Raw genomic sequence first — 16,180 nt, 5'->3', positions numbered from 1 at the left:
TCTCTTGCGATCAGACTCCGGGGAAATTTGTGGCTTATATCGCATAGTTTTTAAAATGGTCTTAATTACTTTTTAAGGCAATACATGGTCTTGTCCCGGCCTACATAAGTGAGCTGATTTCAGTTAGAGACACCGGAAGATATGATTTACGTTCCAATGACAGCTTACTCCTTGCTCCTTTCAAGGGCAAAACACTCACCACGCTCTACGATCGATTTTTCCACGCGGCCCCCCCTAAATTGTGGAACGATCTTCCGGGCTCTATCAGAAACACCCAATCTTTAAACAAGTTTAAGAGAGCCATTAAGAATGTGTCCACGAGAGCACCAGACAGTCGTGATACATGCCATCTCATCGATTTCAATGAAACTTTGCCAGTTCAAAGGATCTACCCCAAAACTCAAAATTACAAGCTGGTTTCTGCTTTCGTTATTTCCGGGGGGAGATAGACCACCCTCCGGGTTTTTTAGGTTTTCACTAAAAAATGGCCTCAAAATAGGTCAAATCTAAGAAGCTTTTACTGCAACTGTAATTACTGTGACGGTTTGTGTACGTACGATACAAGTTTCAATCGATTTGATTGACGGCTTGTCAATCAACAGGTGAATAAATTGGTGTGTTTTTACATTTTCAAATATTTGGTAACTTTGAGATTAAATATCTCCCCTTGTCAGAAAGCTACAACACTAATTTGAACGCCCCTTTCTAGTCCATTATTTCATCTCTGAAAATCATTATAAAAAATCATTGGGCACCACCATATTTTTGTCTGGAATACCTTTTGAAATCTGCAACTGTGAAAGGTTCTCTCAACTACACCTGTCACGCAATTCTAGCTGTGAGCAGTTATTTAGGCAAGTATACCATCATTTTATAGCTCGTGAAACAAGATAATTCATCAAGGAAGCTAAGAGATGTAAGCAACTTTCCATGATTGTCGATAGAAATTGGAAATATCACGTTTAAAGAGAGGCATGTAGGCGAAATATTGGTGGGAGAATCGTACCGTGCCTCCCTTCTGTCGTTTATTTAGGATATTTGCTAAAAATAGGTAAATATGGCTTTCTTACGGCAAAAACATTTATTAGTATTTGATTTGATTGTGTATCATCACAGTTTACAATCAAGAGATTGTAACAGGAGAGGAGATTTTAAAGTCACATGCCGCGTGCTTGTTGACATACAAGTTCCCGAATACAACAACTTCGGCTTTTACATACAGTGGATGACAAGAAACTCTGCTCTCTCGCTTGAAAGGAGATATAGATAGCTCCATCAAGTTCATAAATTGCGTTATTTGTCCAGAAATTAAGACTGGGAAGTGTTGTTGTTGCCACTTACCACCATAATTGATGATAATGAAATTTCCATGCAAAAAGGGTATTTATATAGCGTGACCTCGTGACCTGTCATAATTATCAAGCCCCTTTTTCAAGGTAACACCAGCAGAATGTTTTGAAAACCTTTATCATTAAAACTGCCTGATTTCCGCCAGCAAATTTCATCTGCATCTGCCATTATTTTCCCTGAATGTTATGGCCTTCCCTGCATGAATGTGTAGGCCAGATGTTACATGGCACTCTTGGGGGTTTGGTTGCGCAGTGACGGGCTCAGGTGTCTTGGTCTCGTTTAGAACATTTCTTATGCAGCAAATGGGCCAGCATCATACGCTTCCGCCGCCTTTTTTATTACCATAATTCAACCAATATTTTTTTTCGGAAACTTTTGTAAATGATAAACTAGACACGTTACATGTACGAGTACGTGATGTTGTCGTGACCCCAAACACAACCATACACGTTTATGTAACGTCTGAAAAATGTCACGCACGTACAACACCGCGTCGTTGTGGTGTCGCAGTGATATGTGTACCCCCGTGATATGTGTATCTCCGCACATATCACTAGTGATATGTGTACCCCCTCCAATATGGCGGCAAGTGATATGTGTATCCCCCACCCCCCCTCCCTTCCAAAAAATTAATAATTACTTTTTTTTTTTCAAATATAGACTAGTGAGCAGCACTTCTGCGAACAGTAGTTGTAAAACTGTTTTTATTTTCCGACGCGTTTCGTCTAACTGTCGTAGACTTCTTCAGGGAGTTTTGCAAGTATAACTAAACGCCTGTATTTATAAACCAAAGTTACGGGGACCGATGACTGTAGAGGCTTGGCCGGACCTACGAACGGGAACAGGCGAACAGGAACAGGCGAAGTTGTGAAAAATTTAAAACGTGTAAGGCCAAGCCTCTACGGTCATCGGCCCCCGTAATTTTGGCTTATGAAAACAGGCGTTAAGTTATACTTGTAAAACTCCCTGAAGAAGTCTACGACAGTTAGACGAAACGCGTCGGAAAATAAAGACCGTTTTACAACTACTGTTCGCAGAAGTGCTGCTCACTAGTCTATCTTTAAAAAATTATTAAAAAATATTTTAAAAGATTGTCCATAAATGCTTATTTCTAGCGCGTACTCCCCCTTCTTGGAGTTTGTTGATATTTTTTGCATTGACTGGGTTACACGTGCACTTTTGTACAAGGCACATGCAGTTTTAGAGTTTGCCCTTGATTTACAGGTGGCTTGTTATGTTCACAAATTAATAAGCATTATTGTGCTTTGGAACAATGTTAAGTTTTTTGTAGTTTCATTGTTGTTTTGCAAGAATGTGTGACATTTATAACGTAGAAAAAAAGTTTGCTCTGAAATTTTTATTTTCATTATTTTATTTTCTTTTATTTTTATTTTATACACTATGATTTGAGGAAGACTGAAACTGATTGCAAGCAGATATTGCTTATCATGGAGTGGAAATCACCTTTAATAGTACATTAATACTATCAGTTAACAATCATTTTTGATCTATTTACTTATGTTGATTTATCGATAAAAATACCTGATCTTTCGCATGTAGTTCAAATTGGTTGGCCTGTTGTTTTTGTGAGCACTTATTAGACACAACATACACTGCTCGGAATTAGAAAAACATCCAGGTTGTCCATACTGGCAAATACTGGACAACCCAGACTTCGGTTGTCCTGATAAGGACTTGGTTGTCCAGGGCCGTACAGATTTCAAAACAAAATACAACAACAACAACAACAACAATATATAGAAGCCCCTTTTAAAGATGAATTGAAAAGGATTTGATATATACTGAGTGATTGATGTAAACTACGGAACGTGAACACGAAATAGTTTCCACACGCGGTAAAGTTCTAGACCTTTAATTTACCAAAAAAACTTGTTGCGTAAACACACTTTTTAGTGGGCGGATCGGTTGAAACTTTAAAATATAAACCCACAAAATCTGTCCCTCGTAACCGCCATGTTTTCCTTGAAGGCTTTGGAGGCCAGGGTACAAAGCTTCAGTGTTTTGTGTTTCCCTGCCGGGGGTACACATATCACTAGTGATATGTATGCGGGGGTACACACATCACTAGTGATATGTGTGCGGGGATACACATATCACGGGGGTACACATATCACTGCGACAGCGGATGCCTTCCAGTTTGCTTCGCCAAGTCTGTAACCCCCAAACACATCACGTACTCATGCATGCAACGTCCAAAAAATGTCACTGATACACGACATCTTGGGGACACGTAAACGCTTGCTTCACACTATGCGTACAGCTAGAAAATAGATATTTAAATTGGTAAGATTTACCATACTTGTAAAAATTCCTTGATGAAGTCTGCTATTGTCAGACGAAACGTGTAAGAGATTAAATAAAGTGTGCTCACTAATTTATCATTCAAAAAAAGGTTTCGATTAAGAAAAAAACTACAAAACAAAATAAAACTGTCATCTTGCTCCTAAGTCAGGTGGAGTCAAGGGCTGCTATGCAACAGTGTGTCAAGTTTGGCCATCCGCACAAGCAATGACCAAACATACCATGACCAGCGTACAGGCATTGAGAAACTCAGTCGTCGCACGAGAATAGAGGCTTGAGAATGTGGCGTGCTTATGATATTGGAGGTGGAAAGTTTTATAGTGCAGACCAGCCGGCACGGTTTGGAACACCCTAGGGCCCTACTAGGCTCGTCCCAATGAAAACCTTCAGCAAACCAAACGTAGAAGCAGGTAGTTAGCTGCATCCTGCGCAGATGTCCTGAACCTGGGCCATCACGAGAATTACCCAATCCGTCACAGACAAGAAGAAAGCTAGATATTTTCTTGTCAAGAGGAAGGGTGTATCAAGGTGTTTCATTAGTTCGCTGCCCTCCAAAAGCACCTTGACATCGACAAACACTTAAAAATGGTGAAGCTAACAAAAGAGTCTGCCTACGACACGATCAACAGAAAATGGATGGAAGCGGTCCATTCCGTAGGTGTTGGCTACGTTTATGGTCAGACCTCACCCAAAGATCCGGACGAACAATCCTAGGTGGACCTCGGATGGGCCCTTCGGAAAACCCTGAAAGTAGTTGCCTTCTCTCAGAAAGCAAATAATTATCTCGTAGACGTGTTCTGGACAGGGTAGGAAACTGTTAAGAAGGCAACAGCTTCAGATGTGGCTTCCCAAATGAAGAGTTTAAGAGACGACACTGGCCAGAAAATGTTCTCCAAGACTGAGTAGTTGACAGAGCAGCGAATTGGTCGATACTCCAGCAGACTATCTGCCCTAACCAGAACTGGCTTCGGCTGCAGAGGTCCCCCGCTGTAAGCATGACTGAGAACGAAGAAGCTGATGCGGATGATCTAGCCTCAGATGCCGAAACTGACCAAACAAGGCAGAAGATAAGGTAGGACCTTGAACTTTAGATTATTCATTTGTCCTCTTTCAGTTGCCAGCTGCCGGAGGTAGATTTTTTATTAGTTGCGCATTATAATCCGTTGTTTAATTTGCGAGCAAAAAGAGCTCAGCTAATCGTGAGAATTTACAGCCATCGTTCAGTTTACAGTTAGCCCTATTCAGACTCTCTAGAAGTCCGCATCTGATTCAATTTTCGTAACTTTTTAGCATATGTGAAGTGGCAAAAGACCACAGGGCAGGGCACAGCTACCATTAGGTTACTAAAAATACAGATCTTTGCCTCTCGCTTTTCGTTCAAATTTATAGTCGTGCTTCCGAAAACAACTGTATATTTTCTCGAAATTTTTTCATCATTACCTAACTTGAATGGAAACTTGCGTGGAGTCTACTGATCAAAATATTGCGGCCTTACTCTTTAAGGTTACCGCGGGCCTTCCGGGGTGTCTCGCGTGCAAGCGATGTAGCGCGTCCGGTTTAAACTGTAGATATCTAAATCTCAATATCAAATTAAAGCTTATAGGACTGGGTATCAGACTATACCAAAATTTTGGAATAAAATGAATTGTCAAATTTTTCATGACTTCTAAATGTGAGCGCCCGAATCACCTTTTAAGAGCTACAAGGGAATTGTTCGATTGCTCTCAAAATTTGACAGTAGCTAGTTTTACATATAAACAACACTGTTGTGTTGTACAATCACTCCACATTTTTTTAATCCTATTTCAAAATGTTCTGTAACTTTTCACTGAAATTGAATATGGCAAATCGCAGACAGGTTTTTTTAGCGCTTTGGCCCCGGAAACGGAGGAACACATTAAACAAGCGAAAAACAAAATTCCCTTTAACATGTAACGTTCAAAAAGTGGTTCGGGCGCTCGCATTTAGAAGTGGTGAAAAATTCGGCAATGCATTTTTTTTCAAAATTTTTGGTATAGCCTGATAGGCAGTCCTATAAGCTCTAATTTGATATGGGGGTTTAGATATCTACAGTTTAAACCGGACGCGCTACATCGCTTGCACGCGAGACACCCCTGAAGGTGCACGGTAACCTTAAGTCACGCAATTTAAGATCGAGCAAGAGAGAGATCCATATTTTTTTCATGTAGGTACAGCATGTTTTAAAAAAATGCAGATATTTTGTTGATCAATAAGAGAGCAAATAGCAAAGAGATCTGCAGAATTTTCGAAAGTTGTTCCTTGGCAGACAGCGTGAGCAACGCGCTTGCATAATTCATATCTCCACGGAAACGACTGAAACGTTTCCAAGTCACGCCACAGATATTTAGTTCGGCCAAGTTCTGCATGGAAATGTTCGATGATAGTACGTGACAACGATAACACCATTCTAGTTTTATTTTCTGGAATAATGACGCAGTTTATTGATTTAACATAGCTAATGAAATTTCCTTTCAAGCGAGAAAGTAGAGCTTCTCGTCTGTACTTATCCTCGGAGACCTAGTGGCTGTGAGTCGATTTCAAGTTAAGTTGCATTCGGATGCAACAACCGGAGCGATAAACCACACTGCAACATCTTGGCCGGAAAGTCATCATCAATCAGCGTCTTTCCTTCGGAGCCTTCCTTTTGGTTTTCTGTTCGGAGAAACTGAATATAGTCGGAACTGAGTCTGACTTAAGACTTACTTTCCGGCCAGCATATGACTTGGAAAAGTCTTCCTTTTCAAAATGTTCACTGCATAAAAGAAATTTTTACTTACGGTAGTGTTTTCTCGTTTAATCTTGACTAGCCAAGTCGCCAGAAGTTTCTTGTTGCTCAATGGAAGTGAATGCCACGAAAGATGATTGCAATGTGGTTTATCGCTCCGTTTGTTGCATCCAAATGCAATACAATGTCTAACCATTGCTATTTGCCTTTTGAATACTTCAGATTGTCGATAAAATTAAAAAAAATTGCGTAAAATGCGAGTTGTTTTAAAATATACAGTGATACCTTTGAGAATTTACAAAGCCTTTTGCCCATGTGCCTCGATTCCGTGCATCTTCAGACAAAACCGCTTTTACGCGGGCTCAGATCTAATCTCTGCCAATTGTTGCCTCCCTTGTAATTTAGTGTTTAACACTACCAAAGGGTTAAATAAACTGATTATTTATTTATTCATTTTATTATTAGAGAAAAATCGAGTTTTTCATATTAAAAATTGTTCATTTTCATCTTTACATTTTATTATTGCTATTATTATCATTGTTATTATTATTATTATTATTATTGCTCGGGGGCAGATAAAGTCAAGATTTTGCCTTCACTACTCAACTGGACATACAAGAGTTGATATCTGGGCGGGTTGGCCAGCCAAGCCACCGTTTATTTAACGCCAAATCGATATGCTAACAGAAGTCCTTTACAATTGAAGTAAACTAAATGCACCAAAGCCGGACACGAAAACCCCTAAAAACCAGCAGGTGGAGAAAACGGCCCGGGGGAACGTGTACCTCCGATCAAGGCAGCGGTGTCACCCTTGGGGTTTTAGAGTATCCTATGAATGACAGGCACTTTTACATAGTTACTTAAGGTAATATGCAAGTACCGCTCTAAATTTATACAAAAGACGAAAACGAAAATCTACACACGGTGAAGGCTGACCGTAGAATGCCTTGCCCTACTAACGACCTCTACTTACAAACCACGATCCCATAACTCTCTGCGTACCTCGCAGTCACCCCCAGTCCTTCGATACGTGCCGGTAAAATATTAATTTATGCTCATTAGGATTACCACAAATTACATATTCTGTCACGCACAATTCTGTCAAGCTGCCCAATTCTGTCACGCAGTTTGCTGATTGATATTCCTGTAAAGCTGCTTAGAATATATATAGAACAAACAGTCAATTTGGCACCACTTCAATTATTGGTATAAAAATTATCGTAGAAGCTAACAGTTTTATGGAAACGCTACCGTGTTTGAACTTTTGTGGAACTTTGCAATGTTCAAACGGACAAAACGAAACTGTATCTGACCACCATATCCCAGTTAAATATATGTACCTTACAGTAAATGGATTGAACCCGGGAGTAACATTTGATCAGGAAGCCTGATTTGTCCAATCGTTAGTCGGGTGTTGTTCGGGACTTCTAACACACGACTGACAAAAATCCGAATGACGACTTCCGCTCAGGATGTGGAAACGTCTGTCACCACTACCGCAAATATTCCTTCTCAAGACCATCCCCACCCGGATGATGAGACAACACGATACATGTACTTTGTTTCCTCGTAAAAGCGTTCAGACGCCCAATTAACACTTTTTCAATTGTGCTCAGTCAGTTTTTCCTTTCAGAAAGCTTTAATTGAACCATCATCATTTGAATTTATTTAATTTAGAATTTATTTAGATTTACACACGACCCCACAAGCTGTTCAGCTTTAAACATTATCGTGTCTAAAGAAAGGTATTATTATTAGTATTAGTATTATTATTATTATTATTATTATTATTATTATTATTATTACTTAACATCAGTGGCTGGATCACGACACCAGGTGGGCACATCGACATGATACAGATAAAAGAAATGCAATAAGGAAGTGACTTAACGGAAAATAAACCTTTCTCTTATTTGTACTGATACTACTGTAATTATAGTATGAAAGGATAAACAATAAGTGAATATAGAGGGGGTATTGGAATTTCAGTTTTACGGTTTTGGTTATTTTTTTTAGATCGGTTTTCGGTATCTGTGCCAAAAAACTTCGGTTTTCGGTTTTGGTGTTTTTTGCGGTTTGCGGATTTTTCGTCTTTCAGCATTTGGCTTTCGGTTTTCAAGAAAAACTACTGTCGGGTTTTTCGGATTCGGGATATCCGATATGATTTCCGGTTCTTCCTATTCAGGTTCCGGTTTCTTTTCTATGCCCAACTCGTCACCCCTGTACGGTTGTTAGATGCGGTTTTCGGTTTTGATCGAATCTTTTAGCGTTTTGCGGTTTCGAATGATTTTTCTGCAGTTTTCGGTTACTATAAAAAGACCCCAATGCCCCCCTGAGTATAGAAACAGGTTTCTCTTGCCACTCTAGATAGAACAGAAGAAAACTCGCCCTATGAACAAGACGACTTGGAAGCCAAATTATACAGAAATGAAGAAATGTGAGTCAGCTACGGTTATAGTACTGAATAATAGAATATTCAAAAGCTTCTTGATATGAAAATCTCAATGAAATGAGATCTTGTACTTCAGGCGCCCGTTTCTTTGTGATCCTCCTGTAGAGTTACAGTATATGCTTTTTCACTTGATATATCTTTAGAATTTCTCAATAACGCTGACCATGAGAAACGTGGTCCTTTTCGAATTGAAACCCAGACCCTTCGCGATTAAGAGAACCAGGATATAAATATGGCGTCCGATCAAAGAAGAAACGATCGCCAACAACTTCGTATGTGAAGGTAAGGGCAGTGTATTACTGCTTGACCATTGGAGCCATGAGTTATTTTTGTATTTATTGGGAAAATCGCACAATAGTCTATTACGAACATATACGCACAGCACCTAATTCAAAATTACACTAAACATTACAAAGATACGATTCTTTTAGCTTTCATTCCATACAATTTTGAATTCTACTGATTGCACTGTATTTTAAATACTCAGTCATACTAGAATTGAAGAGAACGGCTCCTGTACTATTTGATTCAATCTTTAAGCTTCTGAAAAATTTCTGTTACGTAGGGATACTACATTGATTATTGCGCTTGGTCACGAATTGTATCTCCAATTGCAGATAATGATTAGCACTCGTTCGCTTCGGTCACTAATGAAAGGTTTTATTGATATGACACCACAGATTTGTTCCCTCAGGTGGACATGTAATGTTCTGATAATTTTGTAAATGCTCCTGGGATTTTTCAATTAAAGACAACCTTAAAACACATTTGATGAGCAGGGCTGGATTGCTTTTTCCAGACTTACTCACATCACTCTATCATATGTCGGCGTTCATTGTGGTTTTCTATAGGATTGTGTAAGTAGGCCCAGGTAGTTCATCAGATGATAACTTTTAATACTGTCTCTGTAGAACTGTAGAGTTACTTTGTGAAGAATCACATGATGAATCAATATCTATTTCTTGTGAATGAATAGTTCAACTTGAAAAGAGAAATTACTTTTAGCATATGAACTTGACTTTCAAGATTATGAAATGTCTTCATGTTCTTAAGTAACACAAGAGTAGCAAGAAAATCTTTATGGTAGGTTTTTGTGAGTCACTGGAAATCAAATTATTCTGCCTTAAACCATAAATATCAGAAGCCAAATATATTAATTTATTACACAACTCGGGCAGTCAGAGGGCACTGTCCTGAATGGTCCTGAATGATACCGCACCTGTGTCTCTTTGAACTTCAGTTGTATAATAAATCTCTTATTAATGAAGCTTGCTTGGGACCGTACTGGAAGAATATCGGCCCTCGGTCTTTTTTGTACAGACTTCGCTGCGCTTGGTCCGTACTGTCAAGACCTCGGGCCGATATTCTCCCAGTACGGCCCTTGTGCTTGGTTAATAAGATATATTATATGAAGGTAAATATATTCTCCAGAAATTCATGGGATTGGTGCCTGTTCAAACTTAGAATTTATCAGTCTCTATACTTCCAAACTAACTGCGATTATCTTTATCAAGTTAATGGGGGACCTTCCACATACATTCCAATGTTGGGCCACAAACAAAAAAAGACTTTCACTATTGACTTTCAAATGAAATTACCTTTGATTAACTTCCTTGCCTTCGGAAAATAAGAAATGGTTAACTTAAAAAGGTAATCATTGATCCAAGTGTTAATATAACAAAATAATCTGGATATATCAACAAAGTTGAAATGGTAAATTGGCCACCATAACGATTACAAAAGCTGACGTTTCGAGCGTTAGCCCTTCGTCAGAGCGAATAGAGGAATTGTGGGTTGTGTGTGCTTTTAAAGGCAGAAAATGGAGCTACGTTATTGGTGGGAACATGGCAACGAGTAAAACAAGAATAAATTAGTGGAATGAAAAGCATTCATTGATTCCTGTGGGATTTAGACTGCCGGTTTGAAAAGGTTTTTTGAAAAGTTTTTTTAAAAAGTATTTCCTAGATTAATAAACCTTTCATCATTGCTGTTTTTATTTCTGTGAAAGCTTTACAATAGCATTAATGTACTAGAACATCAGTTAAATCTAAGAGGGGCTAAGTTAATGGTCACCTATTTGAAGGTATTAACCCTTTACACCCCAACATCCGTATGTATTTTCTCCATACTGTTCTCTATACATTTCCTAAGGTGCTGACAAGGAGAATTTGTTTAACCATTAAGAGCTCATTTAATTGGTGATCACTTCCATTATTCTTGTGACCTTAATGCATGATTCAGGGGTCATATTGTAAGGGCAAACTAGGTGCTAGTCACTTGTAGTGGTCAAAGAGTTCGAGAATTAATCACTTGTTTTGTTCTGTTTTAATTGTTTTAATTGTTTTTTTTATATATATTTTCTCAAATTATTTATTCATTTATCATATTATAGTTTCTAATTATATTAGTTAGACAACAACAAACATATGAAACATATGTGTGAACTGCGGTTATGAGTATACTAACTATATTAGTTAGTATACACGTACATTTTTGTAACGAGCATCTTTTTGCTCATCAACTGTTTCGTGTTTAAATAAAGTTATACTTAACTTATTGCAGTGACAATCTGATAGTGGGGTGCAGAAGGAAAAGCTGGAGTGGTGAATTCTTTCATTTCCGAGATCTCATTGGTAATTCTCTTTGCAGTCTGCCATACAATTCCTATGATGTTACTTCAGAGAATTTGGCACTGATCAACTAATAATTCCCAAATCGATATTTTTTTATATTCTCATAACTTGTCTGCTCAATATTGTATTAATAATGTAAAGAGAAATTCTGTCTTGGTTACTCATTGGAGTTAAAGGGTTGAAGGAAATGAGAAGTACCCTTGTTTTGGTATGGTTACCAGAGTCACCCATTTCACTCTCAAAAATTCACAAGTGAACTGTCCTCCTAGTGATGACAGAGTCGTTAGTAGGTGTTTGTCTACCAGTTTTTCTTCTAATCCTAACTTTCTGCTAAGTTCAAATCTAAAGGTTATGAAATTGTTTCATTGTAGGTCACTTGAAAATGACTGGAAACAATGGAAAATTGGAACATACTGTCTTCTGTCCCGAAGAGTGTTCATTACGTCACAACGAGATGATTCTTGCGTTGTGTGGCAATGAAGATCACAAAAAGCCGTCGGACTTGTCATCTTTAAAAGTTGCCCTGTACTCTCATCTTCAAAATGGATGGAATGCCCATTGTAACGTCCCGGATGCTCTTCCAGAGTTCCGCTTCCCGCTAGTACACTGGGCATGCGTGTTGGGTAGAACTCAAGCTTTGAACTGGCTTCTCACGAAGCTGAAATTCAAGGCATTTGTGACAGTCGAACGAACAGGCGAAACGGGTTTGCATCGAGCTCTAAGGCTACTTCATAAAGTGAGAAGTCGCGATGCAAAGCCGCGGTCTGTCAGATTCATTTGCAACAAGTTTCGTGTGATTGTTCACAAACTAACTGAGCAAGACCCTAGTGGCTTGTTTTTGAAAGACAAAGTTCAGGGAAATACGGTTTTTCATATGTGTGCTCTCTGTATAAGCGAACAAGAATCTGCTGGTAGGGAATTAGATTACTACGACAATTGTATGAAAATCTTGCTCCAATGCGTAAATGAGCTACAAACTACAAAGAAACTTCCCTCAGATTCGCTGCACAAAGCCATCAATTCACAGAACGACAGAGGTGAAACCGTTCTTCACATACTTGCACGGAACAATTACTCCTTCCTAGCGGTCAGGTATATCCTGTTCGATCATAAAGAGATTGTGGACAGGTTTAAAAAGAACCACGAACACATGACCCCGCTTGATATTGCTCGCGATCGCCAGGCAAACCTCGTACAAAAAGAACTTGATTCTGAAGGTGTTGGAATAGATGACTTGGCGCGGAATCATCCGGATTTATATCAGCTTTATACTCAAGATGATGACGACGATGCTTACCTCTGCGAACACCAGTTTTCGCGTAACGGTCAAGTCACTCTCAGCACTAATAATTCTGGAATCACGGCCCAAGATTCTTCCAGGGCGTATCCTTTGCGTTTAAGTAGCCTTTTTCAAAGAAAAGGGTTTTATTGTTCGTCCTCTATAGATCTGCAGAGATCTGCTTCGGAGGATAGTTCCTCACAGGACGAGGGAGCTCAGTCACCGTCAGTTCTTGACAGTCTTTCAGTTCCTTCGACACAGAGCCTTACAACGAGCACTGAAAACACTGCTGCTTGCGACAGTCAGTCGACAGTCAACTCTGATTCGGAGAGTGCATCTCAACACAACGGGAATGAAGATGAACGCGGCGTTACCGTAGTTGTCGACGAAGATCTTATAAGAATGAGCGTACAAGACCAAGGTGATGCATGCTTTGTGAAAGAACTCAACAATTGTACTGTCCCATCCGTCACAAATTGCGATGAAAACATTGTCGTAATGGATTTTCCTTCTAATTCAAATTCATGCTCTGGAGATGTTCTATTTTCTGAACATGGGTTACCAGTGCAAGAAAGAGAGGACGTGCAGGCTTTGACAGGGCGAAACGCTAAAGAGGAGAGCGCATGTGACGCACTTGGTGACTGCCCATTATTTCATGAGAATAACGTGTCCAGTGCTCTTGCAAAAGTTATTCGTCAAGAGAGTGATGTTGCGAGCATGTTGGTGGCCAGACTTCAAGATAAAAAAGAGCGGACCCATGTGGCTTTGCGCGAAGCGCAGCGATCACTGGTAGAAAAACAGGCCACGGAGATGGCGGCCACCAACAATCTTCAGCAACTGAAAGTAGAAATGGAACGTCTAAGTACTCAAAACGAACGCATGAAGCGCAGAAGGGAAGAATTGTTAGCAGAGCTTAAAGGTATAGAGGAAAGTTTCAACCATTTTGAAAAGCAGTCGCTTGTAGTTCAGTGTAAGGTCGAGGAAGAAGCTCAAGTCGTTGCAAGTTTAAAAGCAGAACGTGAAAAGGCCAACAAAGAGTGTGTTTCTCTAAAACGCAAATTTACCGAATACAGCGAAGCTTTAAATGACATTTGTTCCCCTTGTGAGGAGCCAAAAGTTAAAAGGGAGTGTTTTGAAACTATTGACTCTTAGTAACATTGCCCGTAGAGGTATTAGGGAGCTTAAGCAATCATGACGAAAGGGACGAAGACGACGTCAAGTAATCGCGGAGGGTCTGGAACGAGGACGTCGTTTTTAGCGGGAAAATGAAACTTAAGCAGTGAAGTTGCTCAAGGACAACGACGTCTGAAATCTTATTTATTTGTCAGTTTAAGAAATGACATCGTTCATAGACGTCCAAAACCTTCTTCTTCTCACTCATGGATCAAATTTCCGCATATATATCGAAAGTTCGAGAGTAGGTTGTTCAATTCTTGAACATCAACAGTTAAGCTTTAGCTTTATTTACAATAATTTACGCATCGCAAAAGTTTAAAATATTAAATTTTACGCTAGTTATTTAAGATTTAAATTCAGTTCTAATTGTTGCTGATATAAACAAACTTATTTTGCACAAGGTTTGTCTGATTTTCAACATGCTTTAGCCTGATAAGAAGTAAGTCAAAACGAAGTACCAAACGTACCAAACGAAGTAAGTCTGTCAATTTAATCAATGCTAGCTAGCGATCGGCACAGAGAGCAGTCGTCGCGCTTTACCCAAGAATACTATTTTTTCCCGTGTGATTTTGTCGGAATAATTTTTATGGCTGTAAATCTATATCAAACATTTTGAAAATAAATTCGGAAAACCTGACAGGTATTCAAGCTCTTGTTAACACGCCGATCTGAAGAATTCTTTGTTGTTTAAAGCGTCTCCATTGAAGAACAGCAAGTCAGCAACACGCAAAATTTTTAAGTAGCAATAATCCGGCAGTTCCATACACAGCTTTTGACCGAACGCAGAGGTGTATTACACTGCCATTTAAAACTTTTCATTCAATAAAAATGATAAACAGCACTCTTTCTTAAAATATACTTAAATAAATTTAAACCTTACGTGGTCGCTTTCACCGCTTGACTTGACATCTGTTGTGCGGAGGAGGAATATGAGTTGGTGGGTTTTCGAATTTTATTTGTTTAGAAAACTGAACAGGGTGGTTTAAATCAAACGAAGAAGCGAATACAAACTCCAACCGGCCATAGACTGTCTAAAAACTGACAATAAACCCGCACCTCTTGATGAGAAAAACTGCTTTGAAGTTCGAAAGTTCACGACGACGTGAAACAGGTCCTTCTCAAGTCGTCCACGACAAGACGACGACGGAATTCTTGGTTCACGCTTGCGCAGTGACGTTCTTGCTACTTCCGGTCGTCGTCCTCCTTTCGTCGTCGTGGTTGCTTAAGCTCCCTATTACGAGCTAGCTATGTTGACTATGAATTGTAGTATTTACAGTACTTAGAATTGAAAGAACATAGGCTTATGTTCTCTTAGACTGTAAAAGTGGTAGCTTACGTGTGGCTGTACCCTCCCCCCACCCCAAGGAGAGACATTTCTCCTCGAGAACACGGTACTGACTGGCTGTCAATTTCTCAGTTGTTTCTTTCTCATTACATTTTGCACCGAAGTATCAGAATGCTTACTCTCCATACTGTTCTCGACATATTTCTTAAGGTGCTGTCAAGGAGAGTTTTTTTTTTTTAAAAAAAGAAATATCAAGAGCTTGTTTAGTTGGTGATCATTTCCTTTCTTCTAGTGACCTTAATATGGGATTTAGGAGTGATATTGTAAGGAGAAATAATTCACTCATAGAAAGTCAAAGAGTGAATACGCACATGTCTTGAGAAATGAATTGAGGTTTTTTATAAGTTTGTTTTGTTTTTTGAATCTACCAAATGTTTTTCTATTTTATTTTTCCAGAAAAATAATCAGAACTCGTACTCTTTCTCAGACCTATCTGATCTGTTTGTGCATTATTAAAATTGGGCCTAATTTTTTTTTTTTTAAGTTTGCATGTGTTTGATTGGTGACAAGTTCATCACTCTTTTTCCTGGATTTGAGCCAAGACTTCGCATTGCCGTTTTGAGGTTTTTAGTTTGAATTGTTAAAAGCAAACTTTGATTTTCTGTAGTGTTTTTTCATATGCATGTCGCAGCACCTCTTCTTAAACGTTTTGAAACCCGACCACCATATTGGCATTTTATGAACGTTGCCATTGCTGCTTAGTTTTTTAAAGGCAAAATATAATTTTGATGCTGAAATTTTGTGCCAATATTAAGGGGTAATTGTTCACCTATGCGTTTGGCTTTTTGTAATCCGTCAGTTTATCACAACAATAACAAAGGAAAAGCTGCTTTTACCGTGGCCAGAGTTAGTAGAGGGACTCCAGTCCCCTCTACTA

The 16,180-nt window shown here is 39.1% G+C and overlaps 1 protein-coding gene across 2 annotated transcripts; it reads left to right on the top strand.

Annotated features, from left to right (window-relative positions):
• Positions 1-9,016: 9,016 nt before the first annotated feature.
• On the top strand, positions 9,017-15,784 carry LOC111322080 (uncharacterized). 2 transcript variants are annotated; one of them, XM_022925120.2, is made up of 3 exons: positions 9,017-9,152; positions 11,433-11,503; positions 11,875-15,784. In XM_022925120.2, exon 3 carries the CDS (start codon positions 11,886-11,888, stop codon positions 13,932-13,934), a length of 2,049 nt encoding a protein of 682 aa, XP_022780855.1. In that variant the 5' UTR covers positions 9,017-9,152; positions 11,433-11,503; positions 11,875-11,885; the 3' UTR covers positions 13,935-15,784. The 2 variants fall into 2 exon arrangements, with proteins under 2 accessions (XP_022780855.1, XP_022780856.1); XM_022925121.2 differs by lacking the exon at positions 11,433-11,503 and having other exon boundaries at positions 9,054-9,152.
• Positions 15,785-16,180: the final 396 nt, after the last annotated feature.

This window comes from Stylophora pistillata, chromosome 13, assembly GCF_964205215.1.
Source record: "Stylophora pistillata chromosome 13, jaStyPist1.2, whole genome shotgun sequence".
Taxonomy (NCBI): domain Eukaryota; kingdom Metazoa; phylum Cnidaria; class Anthozoa; order Scleractinia; family Pocilloporidae; genus Stylophora; species Stylophora pistillata.
This window is presented reverse-complemented; position numbering and strand designations above follow the sequence as displayed.